We start from the raw sequence: 20,197 nt of genomic DNA, 5'->3' as shown, positions 1-20,197 counted from the left end.
GGGGCTAGCGCAAGTGGCAGTCCTGGGGGGCCAGCGCAAATGGCATTACGCTGGTGTCCATGCCCGTTTGCATGGAACAAGTAGCATGGATGCTGTGGTAGGGGGCTGGTCACCTCCTAAGCCCATTTGGCCCTCTGGCTCAGGAACGGGCTGTAGATCCTGGAAGTAAAATGGGGTAGAGAAGCTTCTTGAATCTCGCTGTAAGTTTTCTGTGGATCTTTACAATTTCAGACTGTTGAAAGGTTAACTTAGAAGCTGTGTTTCATTTTAAGTAGCAATGCACAGTTTCTTAATACTTTTCTTCCAGTTCTAAATACACAAAGCTAACATATATTTTATTTTTAGCAAAATGCAAAATCTGGCAAAGGTATTTTACTTTTTAAAAAAGACTGATGTGCTTCAGCTTAATTATAAGTTACTTCTGCCAACTGCAGTGAAATCTGACTTTTACACAACACAGAGAGTTTGCTATATGCCACATTTAAATCTCAAAGTACCCTGAGTTCCTTACAGATCTATAATTTTGAAGTATTTTATATGGAAATTATATATTTGTATAAGACTTGGAAGGGGATGTAGCTGATTTGCTACCTCAAAACCAAAAGGCTGAAGAAGGATAGAAGCAAATCCACACTGGAATATAAAATAGTGGTTGATAACTTTGTTATGCTTCCATGTTGCTACTTGGCTTTTTAACAAAAAAATAATTTTAATTTTTCCATTGCCTATTTCTCAAACTTTCTTATGCCTAAATAACATAGGGCTCCATCAAATCAAAGCAACACATTTTTAAGGCTCAGTGGCTTTCAGAATACATTTCATTCTTAGCAATATAGTGAAGAGCAGCAGAATAAGGCCTCTGTTTACGACTGGCCTGAGCAGCATTGTCCTGTATGAGCTTTACTTAGGACTACCATAACCCTCAAAAGAAGTACCACAATTCAAAGCACTGGTTCTGCCCTTTAAGGTCCTAAAAGGCTTGGGGCCAAGGTACTTGAAGAACCGTCTCCTCCCATACTGTCCAGCCCAGATATATCTCTCAAGGCTAATGTCTGTGACCCTGCCTCTAGAGGGGAGGTGGATGGTGACTAGAGACAGGGTATTTTCTTGCCTGGCTCCTGCTTTACTTTCACTTGGCTTTAGGCTAAAACACAGCTTTTTCCTAAGCTTTAAATTGGGGGTTTCATCTTATCAGCTTTTTAATGGCCTGTTTCTGTTTTGTGGATAGCTTTTCTACTGCTTGTATCCAATGGCTTGTATTTTAACTGCTTGTGTTTTCCAGTTGTAAGCTGCCTCAAACAGGACTCTGAAGAGAAGACACAGAAATACTCTAAATAAATAAATAAAGTAGCACTCCAAAAATAAGGCCATTTTAAGAAAACAAAGTCAAGAAAGGCTGACATTATAGATAAAGGTGATTATTTTAAGGGAACGGTGTTTGCTATTCAAGCACATTGTGCAAAAACATATTAAATGCTTATTTATTTTAAATGCTTGTGTCCTGCTTTTCTCCTATAAAAGGACTCAAAGCAGTACATTACATGAAGCCTAGCCCTCCAACTCCCCTTGTAAATACAACAGTAAAGACTAATAAAATATTTATACATAACATTCCTTGTGAATGCAGTCAGATTTGCTATAACCATATTTGTTCTCACAAAGCACATTCAGAACACTGACAACTGTATATGCGCTTTCATTTTTAGCAGCTTTCCTCCCTAATCTTAAGGACTGGACATACTAAATATTGTCGAAGGCTTTCACGGTCAGTGTTTATTGGTTCTTGTAGGTTATCCGGGCTGTGTAACCGTGATCTTGGAATTTTCTTTCCTGACGTTTCGCCAGCAACTGTGGCAGGCATCTTCAGAGTAGTAACACTGAAGGACAGTGTCTCTCAGTGTCAAGTGTGTAGGAAGAGTAATATATAGTCAAAAAGGGGTTGGGTTTGAGCTGAGTACTGTCCTGCAAAAGTAATGTGCTAATCATTGTCCTGTAAGTATCAAGATACCGTATATACTCATGTATAAGCCAACCCGCATATAAGCCGAGGTGCCTAATTTCACCCCAAAAATGGGGAAAAATTAGGCACCCGCGTATAAGCCGAGGGTCGGCTTATACAACGGGCCGCCCTCCCCCCCGGCCTCCCGGGCACTCCAGACTGACCCCAGTGCCACCCCCTCCCGGGCCCTCCAGACCCACCACGACCCCAGCGCCACCCTGGGGGGGGGAGGGGGAAGAGCCCCTGACCCCCAACTTACCGGGAGAGGTGGGAGGAGGAGGCCCGCTGATCAGCTGGAGGTGGCAGCGGAGCCCTTCCAGCGCTGGAGCCGGTGGCGGCGGGGCCCTGCCTGCGTGCAGGCAGGCCCCGCCGGCCGCTTCCAGGCCGCCCTGAGGGCGCGCGGGCCGGCAGCGGGGGCAGCCGGCGGGGCCTTGCCTGCGCGCAGGCAGGCCCTGCCGGCCGCTTCCAGGCCGTCCAGAGCGCGCGCGGGCCAGCGGCGGCGGTGGCAGCGGTAAGTTCCTCTTCCCTCCTTCCCTCCCTCCCCCCTCCTACCATATTGACCCGCGTATAAGCCGAGTTTAGTTTTTTCAGCTCTTTTTTTGGGCTGAAAAACTCGGCTTATACACGAGTATATACGGTAATGTGCTAATGAGGGTATGGTATGGTTCCATATTAACATACCATACCCTCATTAGCACATTATCTTGATACTTACAGGACAATGATTAGCACATTACTTTTGCAGGACAGTACTCAACTCAAACCCAACCCCTTTTTGACTATATATTACTCTTCCTAAACACTTGACACTGAGAGACACTGTCCTTCAGTGTTACTACTCTGAAGATGCCTGCCACAGTTGCTGGCGAAACGTCAGGAAAGAAAATTCCAAGACAAGAACCATTGGATATACTCATTTTCACTTATTTGCTTCTATATGTTACATTTAGTTTAGAAAAGTGAATTGTGCACATCTTTATAGCTAATTCTGAATAGGGCCCTAGAGTCTGGATTTTTAAAATTCTGCACAATGTGGCCATTTGCAGATGGAGGAATTGTCCTACAAATCTGGGGGGAAAGTAAAAAACAATGATGGTGAAGGGGATTTAACCCCCACCCCCATGCAAGTTAAAGAAAAAATGACATCCCACAAGATCCCAACTACCACAGCAAAAGGGTTTGCATAGCCAAGCACGGTGTAGTGGTTAAGAGCAGCAGACTCTAATCTGGTGAACTGGATTTGTTTCCCCACGCCTCCACATAAAGCCTGCTGGGTGACCTTGGACTAGTCACAGTTCTCTCAGAACTCTTTCATCCCCATCTACATAATAACATAAGAAAAACCATGCTGGATCAGACCAAGGTCCACCAAGTCCTGCAGTCTGTTCACACAGTGGCCAACCTGATGCCTCTAGGAAGCCCACAAACAAGATGACCACAGCTGCATTATCCTGCCTGTATTCCTAAAATAATAGGCGTTTGTTGTGAGGAGGAGAAGGGAAGGTGATTGTAAGCCGCTTTGAGACTCCTTAAATGTAGATAAAAGTGGGGTATAAAAACCACCTCTTCTTCCCTGTAAACAGTGCCGAAGTCAGTAATCAGTGTTGCTGGGGTAAAATGAGAAGGTGGTGGCATCAAGATGAAAGAGAAAGAGGTGGGAGTGGTGGGGCAGCAGAGAAGAAGAGGAAGGGAGGAAGGAGGTAGAGCAAAGGGCAGAAAAGTGTGGTAAAGTTAAAAAGTGAAACCAATAGCAACAGGTGCAAGAAAAAAGCAGCAGGAAAAAGTAGGGATAGTGTATGTGTGAGAAACAGCAGCTGTGGGGGCTACAGTAAGGAAAATGGTACCAAAGTGGTCAGGGCATGCAAAAATGCACACCTTCCCATCAATATGACATTACTGACACGATCTTTCCAAAAAGATTGTACCAATCCGTACCAATCACACCAAAGGGGGGGCACAGAAGCAGAAGAAATAGAGGATGTCACATGGATGCTCTTGAAAACAGCACTGCTGAAAGTATGCCAAGGAGGAACAAAACATCCATATGGAAGCATCCTTGGTTTGATTGTCATTTAACTTCCAGAACTGCATAAATTGTGGCACTTACCAATCAAGATTTCACCAGACCTTATTGCTGAGCTGCCTGGAATCAAGCCATGCACAACAAGTTTCTCTTCTTCAGCACTTCTGGACTCAATACCATGTCTGTGTTTTTCAGCTTTCCCCCATGGAGGCTGATGGGCAATCCCTATTAATGACTCCAGAAGCTTGAGCTGCTCTCCCGTCTCAGCATTTGATTGCCTCTTTGGATTTATGTACACATAGACATCTTTGTACCGTTGTTGGACTACAACTCCCATCTTCTGAGTAGAATGGTGTTTCAATATGGATGCTGGACCAGAGGCATGTACATCACATTTACCAGTTGCTTTCTTCTTTATAGAGTGTTTTGCTAAAAGATTTTTATTTTTTAATATTTTAGTGAGTTTTTCCAATCTGTGCTCATTCTGACTATGTTTTCGAGATCTCTCGTGCATAACCTCAGGTTCATTTTCACAAAACCTGACACGGTTCACTACAGGCACATCCACAGAATTGTCTTGAAGGACAGCTTCTTCTTCATCTTCGCTTAGTTCTAAATAGAACAATTCTCCGTTTTTCTGCACACTGTCCAGCCATTCAGGTTCAAAGTCACTGTGGAAAAGAAGACATAATGACCATCAGAATGACAGGAAGGGTGAAAACTGAAAGACTTGCAGTCATCTTAGTTTTGCAGACCTCTGGAGGTAGTTCATATTGAATATAAAATCACTATAAAAGGAGTGGTATAAAAGACCACTGGGTTTTCCCACCAAGTCTATCAACAGCATTCAGCTGAGACTTTTCTGGTATTTAGACCCTGCAAAAAAAATTATCATAGAAATGTCTGCTATGACAGGATTCTTTTTACACCCATGACCAAATAAACAACCATATCAGTAAGAAGCTTTCTTTTGAGTAAAGGAAGAAAGGCAGCTCACTCACTCCATATTTGATCTATGCTCTTGGAAGAAAAGCATTTGCTGTGACCTTATGAACGGCATGTGAATGAAAACTATAGAACTGGCCCGCACTAAAGATTATTCCCTGCATCACAACACAGGACCTTCCTGCTTCTGCTCTTCTGTGGACTGGTCCGTTTCTCCCTTTTAAGTTGCTTCAATTTTCACTTCATTCTTGCACTACAGCAGAACTGTTTCTCTTCCTACATGCCCTGTTACAGAATAATGGGAATGCCAAGCAATCAGCTCAGATAGTCTGTAAGTGCAGCTATGTGCATGATGCACAGTGATGCTGAACGGTTATAAATCCAAAGTATACCTATTTACCAAGGCCATAACAAAAAGTATTAAGAACATAATTTTAGTGGTATCCAACATTTTCATTAGCAATTTGTACTAACCATTTGTATATAACTATATTATGTGCAGACAATGAACCAGCAACAAAAGCTAATATTAGAGACAACAAGATTAGAAATGAAAATGGGAACAATGGGCCTAAAAAGACCTCAACTAGAACAAGCAATATTCAGTCAAGAATGATTTTTCACAGGCTAGCTCTGCCATGAAAAACTGCCATAAAATGCTTAAAAGGAAAGAGAGATACTCATCTAATCTGTTCTTAAAAGCCACCAAAGAATATACTCCCCCACTTTCCTAGACAACGTGGTTCATTGCCTCATTGTTCCTATATGCTGAGAAGTTTTCGTAAATTTATTTTGCTATAATGTGCACTGGCTTTTTGCCCTACAACGGGCCTGGTAAGCTGTTTTCCCATTTCTGTAAGGTAGTCTATGGTCAAAAATGAATTTTTCAAAAGATTTCCTAGTGCACACTGGGCCAAGGTTCTCTTTTCCAATGGGATTGGAAAACCAGATCCATGCATATTTTTGAGACGTTAAGCCAAAAATGTTTATCCCCTCAGCTCTCTTACATGCCTATACTGAAGGCGACTGCAATATGACCATAAAACCAGCAAGGATTCTGTCAGAACTGTGTCTTCCTGACAACAGCATATTGTGATCAGTAAGGTCTTACATCTTGGAATGTTGAAATAGTTAATGGGAAACAATATTGAACAGAGCACAAGATCAAATTTCATAGCTGCTTGAAACATACAGCTTATTTTTATTCTGCTACCATTGGTGCACTTTTGTTCAAAGTCAGCAATAAAAACATCTGTAGATATTATGCGGCAAAAGCCTTGCCAGTACAGAAATTTAAGAGTATATAATCAGTGTTCTGTTCTTAGATTCAAACAGAAAGCCTCAGAAACATTAGAATGTTTCATTCTGTTTTTAAGGAGAATGGTATGATAAATGACTAGGGATGGGTGGGGCTGGACAGCAATTAAAAGCCTTCTGTGCAAATGTACATGGCAATGATGATCCTAATAGGGAAAGCATGGGACGTTCCAGTTTGAGAGAAAGAGGAGAGGACAGGGATATTATCCAAGGTGATTGCCCCAGCCATTTAAAACATCAACGTTGCTTCTGAGGAAGCCAGACATACCCATCTGTGCACCTGCAATCCAGGGGTATCACTGTTCTATTAGCATATATGCATTAGAAATCGACAGAGAAAAGGCAGACAAAGGAATATGGAGCATATACATATGTAAACAATATTGGGAAAGGGAAGTGAAAGAACACATACTGTCTGTGTGTGTGTGTGCGTGCAGCAGTCGGGCAGGGGCAGCCCCTCCCTGCAAAGTCTGCAGCCCAGATCGGGAGTGGGGCATATGTATGGCTGCCTCATGGGCCAGACACCAGCCCCCAAGGGGCCGGATCCGGCCTGGGGCCATATGTTTGACACCCCTATCCTAAAGTATCATCCTCCTGGAAAGGAGAAGAATAATCATGAACACCCCAATATTGCAGACTGTGCTAGAGATGCAGAGGTACTAAACAAGAGAGTGTATAGGAGGATAGAACCGGAGCAGAGCAGAGGGAGCCGGGACGGGACAACATGCAGAAGCTGGACTCGTTGATAAAAGGAGGGGCTACTAGAAGGGGCTGCTCCCTTCCTCAGCTTCCCAGGCTTTTGAATACTTTCCAAACAATTTTCACATTTACATTCTGACCTCTTTTAAGCTAGAATGCAAGACAAGCAATTGGTGAAAAGGTGATGTACTGAACTCCAGTGGCTGGTTGGGAGCAGAAGGGATTTTTTAAAAACTGCTATGATGTTCAGGACTCTGGAGGAACAAATCTTCAGTTCCTAGCCTTACATTCCTAGCCTGCCCATCCTTATCCAACAGATCTGGGAGCAACCTCTCCACACCATTCCAATACAATGGACTAGAGGGAATACAACTGACAGAAAAGGTGATGAAGATAGCCTATGGGGCTAGGAATGCAGGACCCTAACCAGTTTATCAGCGAGGTCCCTAGACCATTACTTATATAAAAGAATTATAACCCCCTCTTTAGCCTAAAAGGTTTCCGTGGCATGTAGGCTTGAAGATGAGAGAGAGAGATCCACTAAGCCTGGGAAGAACTGAATCATAGAGTTGGAAGGGACCACCAGGGTCATCTAGTCCATCCCCCTGAACGATGCAGAAAACTCACAGCTACCTCCCCCACACCATCCCAGTGACCCCTACTTAAGAACATATAAGAACATAAGAAAGGCCCTGCTGGATCAGACAAAGGCCCATCAAGTCCAGCAGTCTGTTCACACAGTGGCCAACCAGGTGTCTCTAGGAAGCCACAAACAAGACGACTTAGGGTTGCCAGGTCCCTCTTCACAACTGGCGGGAGGTTTTTGGGGCAGAGCCTGAGAAGGGCAGGGTTTGTGGACGGGAGGGACGTCAATGCTATAGAGTCCAATTGCCAAAGCGGCCATTTTCTCCAGGCGAACTGATCTCTATCGGCGGGAGATCAGTTGTAACAGCAGGAGATCTCCAGCTAGTCCCTGGAGGTTAAAGCAACCCAAATAAACACCTCTGCACTGATACCTAAGGTAAGGAAGATAGTGCAGGAATCTCTGGCAATAACAGCTAACAACACTGACAATGCTAGTGAAATGACAAGGTGTATTTGTGCATAAAGGATAGCAAGAAGACTAACAAAATATTTACAATATATATACAATTTTTTTTAATAGTCCACATAGGTACAAAGTTCCAAAAACTGCTGCAATAGCAATGTTGCAAAGGAGGTTGGCAACCCTGCCCCTACTCCATGCCTAGAAGATGGCCAAGATGCCCTCCCCACAAAATGAGCTGCCCATGAATGACACCGCTTTAAGACGCCCCTTTTATCGCTGGCAAGGCGCCCCGCGGACCACCCATGCAAGGCAAAGCCCAGACCTGCGGGCAGGAATGTAACAGCGCTTCATTGTGCGCCTGGCAGACGAGGAGACCAATTCCTTTCCCGCCCCTGCTTACTCAGAGCTCTAATAGTAGAAAAGGGCAAGAGTCCAGGAGCACCTTAAAGACTCACAAAAATATTTTCTGGCAGGGGATGAGCTTTCGTGAGCCACAGCTCACTTCTTCAGATACAGCTAGAATGTGAATCCATCTGTCTTCAAGTAGAGGAGAGTGAATTCAGACAAGCATTAGTATGTAAATGTTAACAGTATGTAAATGTGAATAGCAGGCATGATGGGATTAGGTGTGGTATGCAGAAGAGTCTGTGATGTCCAGGGGAGAGATGGGTGTGGAGAAATCAGCATTGGTAATGGGCCATGAATGCAAGGTCTTTATTCAGCCCAGGTAAATGCATTGACTTTAGTTTGAATATCAACTGTAATTCAGCAGTTTCTCTGATCATCAACATATAAAAATACAACACAGTCAGAGCCCTTTACACATTTGGTAAACATACAAGGATCAGCAACACCTTGCTTAAACCCAAGATTTGCCAATGCTTCACTAATGCATTGGGACCATGCACGTGCACTCTGCTTTAATCCATACAGAGCCTTATGCAATTTTAGTACTCCTTGTTTACCCTTGCATTCAAACCCAGGGATCTGCTCCATATATATTTCCTCACTTATTGTTGCATTCAGATATGCAGTGGTGAAGTCAAAATGGTGCACTAACATGCTATCTCTGACAGCTTTACACAATGCAGCTCTTATGGTATCAGCCTTCACAGTAGGAGCAAATAATTCATCAAAGTCTTGCCCTTCAACTTGGGAATAACCCTTAGCCACAAGCCTGGCCTTACGGAGTATCTTCCCTTCTGGACACTGTTTGACTTTGTAAAGCCATCTGCACCCTATGGCTTTTCTCTGAGCTGGCAGTTTTGTTACAGAGAATACCTTATTCTCTTTCAGGGAATCAAACTCAGTTTGCATGGCTTCTAGCCAGGCCTCCTTTTCCCTGCTTTCCAAAGCCATTACCTCCTGAAAACTCTTTGGTTCTTTGACCTGTACATGATTAACATCAGTAGTTTCAAAACCATACCTCTCCGGGGGAATTCCTTTAGTGCTCCTACTTGACACCCTAGGAATCTGCCTCCCCTCTTCAGCCCTTGGTGATGAAGCCCTCTGAGGAGATCCCTCCTGCTTCACCCCATCTGCATCCTGTGAGAGATCTGTCAATGGTAGCCCAATTTCCTTTGGCTCCTCCTGTCCATGAATTCTGGCCCAGTTATTTCCCTCACAAAAATTCGCAGCTCTGCTGTAGCTGAGAGAATTATGCTCATCAGCAAACCTGTATGATTTCATGCCAGACTGATACCCAAGGAAGGTTAGTTTTTTAGCTCTCGCTCCTCCTTTCCTTCTCTTGGATATTGGCACATCAACCCAGGCTTTTGTACCAAACACTCTGAGGTAACCTAAGCTAGGATCCCTCTGAAGAAGTGAGCTGTGGCTCACGAAAGCTCATACCCTGCCAGAAAATATTCTTGTTCGTCTTTAAGGTGCTCCTGGACTCTTGCCCTTTTCTACTATTGCAGACAGACTAACACGACTACCCACTGGGAATTATCCTCAGAGCTCCAAGAAAGAGATGCAGAGCAGGAGCCGCCGCCGCTCCCTGTCGAGTTGCTGTCTCCACACGCGTCACGGCCTTCGGCTGGAGACTCCCGGGGAGCCTCAAAAGAGGGAGCCGGGGCCGCTTCCTCCATAGCGTGGCCAACGCAGCTCCGCCGCGCGGTCCAGCGGTCAGCCGCCGCCATGACAGCAACGGCAGGAAGCGCCCGGGGAAGCACGTGACCCTCCCGCGGCTCCTCCATAGGCTGCAGCGGAGGAAGCCATGGCAACAAGAGAAGCTCTAGGAGGACCTTTTCCCAGGAGCCAAATGCGACGAGGCTGGTTCCTCCGCCGCCGCCGCGCGGCCCTCAGTCGAGCGGTTCTTCCTGACCTGGGAAAAGGGATGTCCTGAAACGCGTGACAGGCGAGCCCCCTCGAAACCACGGGAATGGGAGCCTGGATTATCAACGGACTCGCACGGGCTCCGTTGAAATACGTTACAGCACAGAGTTGCAAAGGAAAGATGGAATGGATTTTTCCCAGTAAGAACTCGAGCGCCTTCCTTATTAGGGCGGCGTCTGCTCCGTAGCTCTGAGAGGCAGGTAGGGACAGTTCCCTACTATCCAGCATAATATCCCTTGGTCAGGTTTAGACATAAAATATAATGATAAGGAGGGTGGGGTCTGAGATGACAGGATGGATTGTACCACTTTCCATCCTGTCATCTCAGACCCCAACCTCCTTATCATTATATATATATATATATATATATATATATATATATATATATGGTGTACATTAAAGAGGATGCCCAGCTGAACAGATTTAATATTTAACAAAGCAAAGTTATACCCTGCTTAAGTACAATTATATATATATGTGTGTGTATATGTGTGTGTGTGTGTATACACACACACACACATATATAATCTATACACACACACTCATATATTCCTATGTCAAGGGGGAAATTTGACATGGCAAACATCGTTGCGGAATGGTTAGAAAATTGGATCCGAATCTGGGAGAATGGAAATGAAATGAATGTATTTGATGCCAAAACACATATATTCTCCTCAGTTTAAAAGTTGCTCAGTAGCCCATACATTTTATACATGACTTCCATCTTTTTTGAATTTCTGGGGGATGTACTAAACGAATGACAGGCCAGCCCATTAGAAACAATGAGGGAGGCTGCACAGCCTACTGAAGATAATGGGAGCCTGGATTGTCAATTGACTTGCATGGGCTCCGTTGAAATACATTACAGCACAGAGAGGGTATCAAGGAAAATGTGGAATGGATTTGGATTTTCCAGTAAGGTCTCTACACTCTACTACTCTGGGACTGGAATGAAATCCCCCAGGTTGAATGACAGCCCCTGGGGCTAGCAGAAGAGTTCTGTGGCTGGATTGACAGCCCCCTGGAGTGGAATGACAGCCCCTGGGACTAGCTAAAGTCTGGAATGACAGCCCCAAGGTTGAATGACTGCCCCTGGGGCTAGCAAAGGTGTTCTGGGACTGGAATGACAGCCCCCCAATTATCCCTGTCAGATCAGAACTGCACCTTTAACAATCGAAAGCTGCAGTCCTAAAGACCCTTTCCTGAGATTAAGCCCCATTGACCAATATAGGATTTGTTGCAAGCAGATTTGTTTAGGATTGCGCCTTAAGGGTGTACATTAAAGAGGATGCCCAGCTGAACAGATTTAATATTTAACAAAGCAAAGTTATACCCTGCTTAAGTACAATGAAGGCAATGGGCTTAGAAGGATGCCCATTGCTGAGGATGGCACTGTGCATTAGTTAAATAATACACAGCCCATTCTTGGGGGTGGGGGGTGAACCACACAGGCCAAGACAGCGCAGCTGAGAAGCCTCCTCAGAGGCCACTGTGGAGGGGAAAAAACCATTTTTCCTGATATAAAAATGGGGGGGAAAGGCTTTTTCCCCCATAGGGAAAAGCGGGCCTGCACCACCAAAAAAGATGTTGCAGGATCACCGCCATCCTTGGAGGTATTTCTGGGGTGGAAGGGTTTTGGAAGCTGCCGAAAGGCCGCTCCACCCCTCAGAACGCCTCAGGAACGCTTCCCGGGATGCTGGCAAGGAGACATGTACCAGGAGAACGCTGCTGGGCTGCACTGGCGTCTGAGGCCGCGCTGCCGCTCTAGTCCAGAGGAGCCAGTGTAGGTTGCCCCACACTGGTGTCCGTGCTAATTTGCATGGTGCAAGTAGCATGGACACCAATGTAAGGGTTACAGCGCCTCCTAAGGCGATTTGGACCCCAGCCTCAGGAATGGGCTGATAGTGTTCTTGTTGTAAAGCTTTAGTAGACATTTCTTTCTCCTGCAGTTATTTTAACAGCAGAGCCTCATTGGCCTCCATTTCAATTCTTTCATAGCATCAGCATATCTATTAGAGTGCCTTAAAAGGTCCTAGTCTGCATTCCCTGAGATAAAAAGGGAAAGCTCCAAGTAAGCTTTTATTCTGCTTTAAACAACAAAATTATCACTCTCCTAGTTTGGCTAAATCTCAGTCTAGTCATGGAGTCTGTGACATCATCTGAGCAAATGGAGACACAACGTGTAATTTTAACAACTGCCATTCTTGGCTTTAATTTCTTGTGGTCGTTTTAAGCCATAGCAATAGCTATGCTGAACTGCTGCTTATGTAAGCAGTATTATGAGTCTCCTATTATTCTGTCTTCCCCTGAATAGTAAGTCCAGCACCAGGGTTATACATTAAAGAGTAGGAGAACAGCAAGAGAGGATTCCTTTACTGCACAATCTGTAAGAAAAGCTCATCTGAGATTTCCTGCAGCGTTTCTGAGCCTTTCTGTGCTGTTGTTATCAATTCTGACTAGACCAGGAATTAAAGGGGAGATACTACAATGTGGATGCAAATTATCAGTTAGGTGAGGCAAAGTAGTGTGCATATTTAATCAATATTAATCCTACTTGTCCTTTTTGGGATAAGTTGACATATGGAAGAACTAGTTTATCGAAGTAATCACACTTTACACGTTAACCATATTGTACTGATAGCAGTGTTACACCCAGGGCCGGTGCCAGTCATTTTTGCGCCCTAGGCAAGGCTACTTGTGCCCCCCCCATTGCTAACCAATTTTGAAAAATATGTCTTGTAGAAAAAAATAAAGCACAAAAATGTTTTATAAGATGTTATCATTAATTCTGTTCCATAGCACTGTTGTGGTACTTATCTTAAAATAAAATATATATTTAAATTGTCAGTTGCATTTTTTTCAAGACACTAATTTGTTTAAAAACTGTGCCCCTCAGGCCAGTTCTGCACCCCTCTGAGGTCTGCACCCTAGGCGACTGCCTAGTTCGCCTAATGGTAGTACCTGCCCTATTTACACCAGCATCTCCCACAGTAAACATGTAAAGTGTGAAGGGCAGATGCTTGTCCCACAGTGGATATATATGCTAGGGAGCTGTAGGTAGTCAGGACTTTCTAGAGTGCCCCTACCATTCATATTGTATACATTTACTTCAGGAAACACCATTGCAAACACTGGTGTAGCCACAGTAAATACAATCATTACACAAAGGATGAAGCCACACTTGTAAGTCTACCTCTAGATAGATGCTTGTTTAGCGGATACCCCCAAGCCTTGCGTGCTTTGTGACAATTCCTGTGCTGATCCTTGGTAGTCCTTGCAGGGTTGCTGTGAGGGGGGGGGGCAGAGTCAGAAAGGACTTGCTGATTTGGACCACTTTTTCAGAATAGTTCTCCAGCAAAACCAGAGTAATCCTTCAGGAGCTGGCCAGGGCTCATGTTCACATAATTTCACTTTGGAAGTTTAGTGGTAGAGTTAAAATGGGGGGAGGGTTGTCTCTTTATAAAGGAGCCAACTATGTTTGTCTTCAGAAAATGGGGGGAGGGTTGTCTCTTTATAAAGGAGCCAACTATGTTTGTCTTCAGAATGTAAAAAAGAGGTCTTATGTTAAAAGATTAACAGGGCAAACCTATGCCAAGTTACTCCAGTCTAAGCCCCTTGATGTCATTGGATTTAGCTTGGAGTAACTCTGTATAGGTTACACTGTAAATCTTTCAGGAAATAAGAGTTAAATATTCTTCATCATCTGATCAACCAGTATTTTAACTACTCAGAAATATGTATGGATTCAGAATTATAATATAAGTATTTAAAAAAGAAACCCTTGACATTTTTTAAAAAATCATACCTTTTTACTTTGGATTAGCCTCCAGTAGCAGCCACCCCATGGTTCTTGATTTACAATAATTAAAGCAAAGTATAATCCCCATTACAAAACCACAAACTAAAAGAGGTGGGGAAAATTCCTATCTTTTAAACTCTTTGAAGTCCATATGCAAGATTACTGCCATACCTACAAATAAAATAGGGGAGCAAAGCTTGCTATCCTTTCAGTGTGTGCTTTCCCCCAGTCAGGACTAATAACTGGTGTGTATGGGGGGGAGTTATTTTGGGGAACAGTATTGCGGGGTGGGGGAGAGTTAACCTCTTTAATGCCCTCCTTATGGTTTAATGCTTCCTTTCCCCATGGTGGTTTACAAAGAAAATTAAAAATGTTTCTGACAACTTTAGGATTTCTCAGGATTTTGTCAGGGATTCTCCAAAAAGAAGTTCACTAAAGGTGGACAATTTACCTGCTAGTGCATACTACTGCCAGTCTCACGAGGGAGTACTGAATATGTTTTAAGAGAATGTGCTGTCCGATCCCATGGGGTAAACGTAAGGTCCAATAAGGCCTGACCAGTGTCCTGTGTTCATGGAGTGTGCATCTTAGAATATACCCCTCTGCAATAGGCAGAGGTTCTACGGCAGATGAGCAGGGGTTCCTCAGCAGACAAGTCCACATGCAGTCGATGGTCAAAAGTTTGAGAACTATTCATTTAAAGATTTCGCTCTGAGCAGACATTAGTTTTAGGTGGAGTGAATGCAGTAATGTGTTCCCACTAAGCAGGGCAAGGTAGGCTCTGTGCGGAGACATCATGCTGAACATTTGTGTGAAGGCAGACTGGCAAGTTTAAATGGCCAACAAGTCTGGCTAAGTCACTCCTGTGGTGCTGCAAGCCAGTGCTGAAGGGGCCGCTCAGCTCAGACTTGGCCAGCAGTGCCAATGGGACACACCGGGTGAGTCAACACCCATGGTTGGCACCGTTGACCAGGACTGAGCTGACTGCCGCTGCAGTGTCAGCAGCACTACTGGCGTTTGGCTTGGCTTGTGCCTGGCTGCCAGCGGCCCACCAGGAACTTCCCCTGTAAGTTAAAGAGCCATTCCACCCCTGGGGGCAGCGAGTCTGCCCCCCTTCACTCTACAGAGAAGTAACCTGCACAAGGCTATTGTGATACCCACAGCAGGGCCATCTTAATGCATGGGCCCGATGGCCACGAGCATAGGGGCCCTATGCTAATCTGTGTATGTTAAGTGACTTGCCATAAATTGTTGATTAGTTGCTGCTGTACAGCATGTTTTTAATGTTTTAACACCAGTTTTGTTGAAGTGCCAATAAAATAAATATATGTTTAATATTATCGACCATTTACTTTTTATTCCTGTGAGTGGTTGTCGTAGGGGCCCCAGCCCACTGGTCTGCCCAGGGGCCCATAATGCTGTTAAGATGGCCCTGACCCACAGGTGTGTGTAGGGAGCTTCGTGCAGAGAGGAACATTCTTCTGGATTGAGTTATGAGTCTGATGAGGGCATGTTGGATGTGTGTATGTGCAAGGCGGACTGGCCATGGCAAGTGGGCCCTGTGGGCCCCGATGAAGTGCCCCCCTTAAACATTAGACAATATATTAAAAATAAACATTAATAAAAAAATAAATGATAGCCTTATAGTTGTGGGTGGGCCCCCTTTGTCTCCTGGCAACCAACATTTTTAGACCCAGTCCGGTGCACATCACCCTAGGAAAGGGCAAGTGCGAAAACCCTGCAAACAGATCCCCAGAGAAGAAATCAGAAATGTCTCTGGGGAGGGGCTGTGGCTCAGTGGTAGAGCTTCTGCTTGGCATACAGAAGGTCCCAGGTTCAATCCCCGGCATCTCCAGTTAGAGGGACCAGGAGAGTAGGTGATGCGAAAGACCTCCGCCTGAGACCCTGGAGAGCCGCTGCCGGCCTGAGTAGGCAATACTGACTTTGATGGACCAAGGGTCTGATCCAGTAGAAGGCGGCTTCATGTGTTCATGTGTCCCAGGGGAGACCTGGCATCTTGCCTTCAGCTGGGGAGGGGAGGAGGAGCCCCCCCCCCCGCGCGCCCTGCTCCAAAGGTTCGCACTGACCTGTGCAGCAGGATGCTCTCAACAGAGTCCAGATCCTCCAGGTTTCTGGTGACAGGTCCGGGGATGCTCTGCCTGCTGGCGCGGAACATGCTGCGGAAAGAGAGGCGGCCACCTCCGCCGCCTCCTCATGGTCCGGCACCCATCGGGCTGCATGCACGATCCGGTCGGGGTCGTCCAGGCAGAGGCGGCCGCGGAGGAAGGGGCGAAGAGGCAGGAAGGCGACAGCTGCAGGTCCGAGCAGCCCGTGCCTGGAGACAGTGGGAATCGGTCGCCTGCAGGACCCGGCGGTCTCGCCTGCAGCCGAAGCTCAGGGTTCCCCGGCTTCTTTCGAAGACCCGAGAGCGGGATCCCTGGCCATCTGCAGCCCCGAGAGTGCCCCCAACCCGCCGCCGCAGCCGCGAAGCTCTTTTGGCCAAGGAAACTTTGCAGGCTGCTCGACCCAGGCAGGTGGGAGCCGCTCAACCCTCCCGCTCCCTCGCCGATTCTCCAGGGTCTTAAAGTCCCCCGGTCCCTTTCTGGGCAAGGGGGTCAAGACTTGGTTTCTGGAGACCCCCTTCGGGGGTTACCGCATTATGTATTCCCAGCGATGTATTAAGATGTTATAAAAAAAACATCGCTTTAAAAGGGTTTTTGGATACCACGGCGAAAGAAAGGCTGGAAGACGTCTTCACAGCTAAAGGGGCCAAACAAAGTGCGAACAGTATTTTTTATAATATTTTCAAACTCTTAATACATCGCTGGGAATACATAGAAAGTGGAACAGTATTTTTCATAATGTTTTCAAACTCTTAATACATCCCTGGGAATACCTAATGCTGTAACCCGAAGGCTGCCTGCTTGGCCATTGATACACGGGAGGTTTTGCCTTGGATTTGCTGCTCTCTAGATGCACATTTTTTCCCATCCGAATTCTCAAAACTCTGCTTGGGGGCTTATTTTGGAGTTTTGAGAATTCGGGTGGGAAAAATGTGCACCTAGAGAGTGGCAGACCCAAGGCAAAAACCTCCCGTGCATAAATGGCCAAGAGCGGGGGTTTGGAGCGGCGGACTCTGATCTGGAGAACCGGGTTTGATTTCCCGCTCCTCCACATGAGCGGCCTACGCTAATCTGGTGAACTGGATTTGTTTCCCCACTCCTATACACAGGGCCAGTGCTACCATTAGGCAAACTAGGTGGTTGCCTAGGGTGCAGACCTCATAGGGGTGCAGAAGTGGCCTGAGGGGCACAGTTTTAAACTTGGAAAAAATACAACTGACAATTTATATTTTTTTTTAATTTTAAGGTAAGTACCACAACAATGCTATGGAATGTAATTAATTATAACACCCTCTAAAAAAGTTTTGTGCTTTTATTTTTTCTACAAGACATCTGTTTTTAAATATTGGTTAGCAATGGGGGGCACAAGTAGTTAGCCTTGCCTAGGGCACAAAAATGACTGGCACCAGCCCTGCCTATACATGAAGCCAGCTGGGTGACCTTGGGCTAGTCACAGCTCTCTTAGAGTTCTCCCTGCCTCACCTACCTCACAGGTTGTCTGTTGTGGGGAGCGGAAGGGAAGGTGATTGTAAGCTGGTTTGATTCCTCCTTAAAGTTGTAGAGAAAGTCTTCTTCTTCTATCTTATGTAACTGTCATCTGGGTATCAGTCCCATAGAACACAGTGACACTTACATCTGGGGTTGGATTAACCTTTAAGCAAAATAAGCAGGTGCTTAGCACATCAAGGGAAGGGGGGCACCAGAGAAATTTTCCATTGCTGGATTTGCCATGGACAGAATGGTTCAAAACTGCCAAGGGTGCAGCTGAACCAGGGTCCACAAAAAGCCCCCCCCTCAATAAATGAAAAAGTGGCATACATACAGTGACCGCCCCCCAAAACCAAACATCACAATTTTTACTCTTATCCTTTAAAAAAAACATAAGGATGAAGAAAAAGTGGGAACTGAGGAATAATAATCACACTAATGACACTAGGATCAATATTTTTTAAATTATTAAATAATGTAACATTAATTGTTGTTGTTTTTACATATATATGGGGGCACCAAAGTCTTTTAAGTGCTTAGGCCCTCTAAAGGTCTTAATCTGGCCCTGCTTACATCTTAGTGTTTACGAGTGGAATGGCAAAACATTTATGGGCCTGTGGGTCCGGTGATACTCGTGCCTATCACAAGTAGTAAGCAGAAGGGAATAATTGTAAAATCGAACCTATGCTCTGGCTAATTTAAGTTCTACCAGTGCCCTCAGTATAAACTGATTTCAGCTTCACAACCCTATCCTAGGCAGAGTCACACACCTTTCTAATTCCATTGATTTCTATGGATATAGAAGGATATAACTCTATTTAGGAGTGTGCTGAGTAATCCTGTTCATGCACAGTCTCTCATCATAACCTACCTCAGAGGATTGTTGTTAGGATAAAATAGGAAGGGAGAACCATGTGTCCCTAAGATCCCTGCAGGAATACTAGGGGAAAAGTTATAGATCCCATCTTAAAAATAATAATGTATTCACTAGCCTTTAAACTTGTGTTCTGTCTGTCACAATTTATCCTACCCTTGTTTCAAGGATCTTAGGGCAGCATACACATTTCTGCCCTCCCCATTTTTGTACCCTTATAACAACCCTGTAAAGTACATTAGATCTAAAGGTTTAAAGTCACCAATTGAACTTCTGGCACAATGTGGGTGATGAGCCCAGATCTTCCCAGTCTGGCTCGGATATCCTGTACACTATGCCAGTGGTTCTGATACTGTGGGCTGGGATTCCAAAGTGGTTCATGGCTCTTACAGGTGGCTTGCAAGGCCAGGAGAGGGGGGGAAGGGGGTGAGCTGGGATGGAAAGCTCTCTGAGGAATGGAAGATTTGGTTTTGCCTCTCCTGAAGCTGTGAAATGCCTGTGAAATATGGCCTGTTGCTTAACAGTTCTATATATTTAGAAATCAAAAACAAGGAACATAAAATATAAACTTAACTGATGTGAAATCCCTACATTTTATGTCTGGAAGGGGAAAAGATTGTGGAGTTGCTTTGCATGTGGGTCCTGAAAAGTACAGTAAATTTAGGAGAGGTTGCTACTTCAAAATGTTTGAGCACCACTGCACTACTCCATACTGGTTCATTTGTGCTAGAGTGGAAAGTTCTTAATATGAGACAGACTACAATACAGAAATGTGCAGTCTTGCTGATGTGGATTTATGTTTGCATTAGACATCAGTCTGAAAAGAAGCTGGTTTAAGCCTCACAAGTGGGAAAAAAAACCCTGGCAGGATTCTATCAGGTGAAGAGCCTATACAGTAGAATTTCTTATTGCTCGAAAAGAGGCTTCATTTTCAGTGTTTGAACCAATTTCTCCTGTCTACGTTCATTGCATCCTGGTAATATGATGGAAGAGGCCACTTTCTGTATGCTTGTGCTTTTCAAGATGCAAATGCCATTTAAGAAACCAAAGCATGCAATAAGAGAAGTAATGGCTGAAAAAGAAAATAGTTTTTCTGATCATTTTGGACATGCATGGGGTTCTTTTACACTACAAAACCAGTTTAAGCTGAACAAATAAGCAAATCCTCACACACAACCATGACTTTGAACAGCAAACCTGAAATGTCTATTATATGTTTATTAGATTTTTTTAATCCCACCAAGGAACTCAAAGTGGCATACATGATCTTCTCACTTCCCATGCCTTCCTCACAATAACCCTGTGAGGTAGATTAGACAGACAGAGAGAGACAGAGACAGACAGACACACACACACACACACACACACAGAGAGAGAGAGAGACTGGTCCATGGTCACCCAGTGAGCTGCAAGGCAGAGTGAGTGTTTGAATCCAACTCTCGCCAGTTGTTGACCAACAACATCACACTACAGACTGTGCTGAAAAAGACCACTCCATGAAAAAGACCACTCCAAGACCACTGGAGAACCAGAGCCATTCTCTGA

The 20,197-nt window shown here is 44.9% G+C and overlaps 2 protein-coding genes across 2 annotated transcripts in view; both read right to left on the bottom strand.

Annotated features, from left to right (window-relative positions):
- Nucleotides 1-16,351, bottom strand: part of INTU (inturned planar cell polarity protein) — a 43,626-nt gene extending 27,275 nt beyond the window's left edge. The window contains exons 1-2 of the mRNA XM_056855853.1: nucleotides 16,255-16,351; nucleotides 4,107-4,693 (exon numbers count right to left, since the gene is read on the bottom strand). Of these exons, the coding sequence (XP_056711831.1) occupies nucleotides 4,107-4,693; nucleotides 16,255-16,343 (676 nt within the window). The 5' untranslated portion in view covers nucleotides 16,344-16,351. The remainder of the gene's footprint in view (nucleotides 1-4,106; nucleotides 4,694-16,254) is intronic.
- The window catches only part of HSPA4L (heat shock protein family A (Hsp70) member 4 like), a 108,097-nt gene extending 91,456 nt beyond the window's left edge, over nucleotides 1-16,641 (bottom strand). Inside the window, exon 1 of the mRNA XM_056855855.1 lies at nucleotides 16,637-16,641. The gene's annotated coding sequence lies outside the window, so the exon portion shown is untranslated. The remainder of the gene's footprint in view (nucleotides 1-16,636) is intronic.
- Nucleotides 16,642-20,197: the final 3,556 nt, after the last annotated feature.

Source organism: Euleptes europaea, chromosome 9, assembly GCF_029931775.1.
Source record: "Euleptes europaea isolate rEulEur1 chromosome 9, rEulEur1.hap1, whole genome shotgun sequence".
Classification (NCBI taxonomy): Eukaryota; Metazoa; Chordata; class Lepidosauria; order Squamata; family Sphaerodactylidae; genus Euleptes; species Euleptes europaea.
This window is presented reverse-complemented; position numbering and strand designations above follow the sequence as displayed.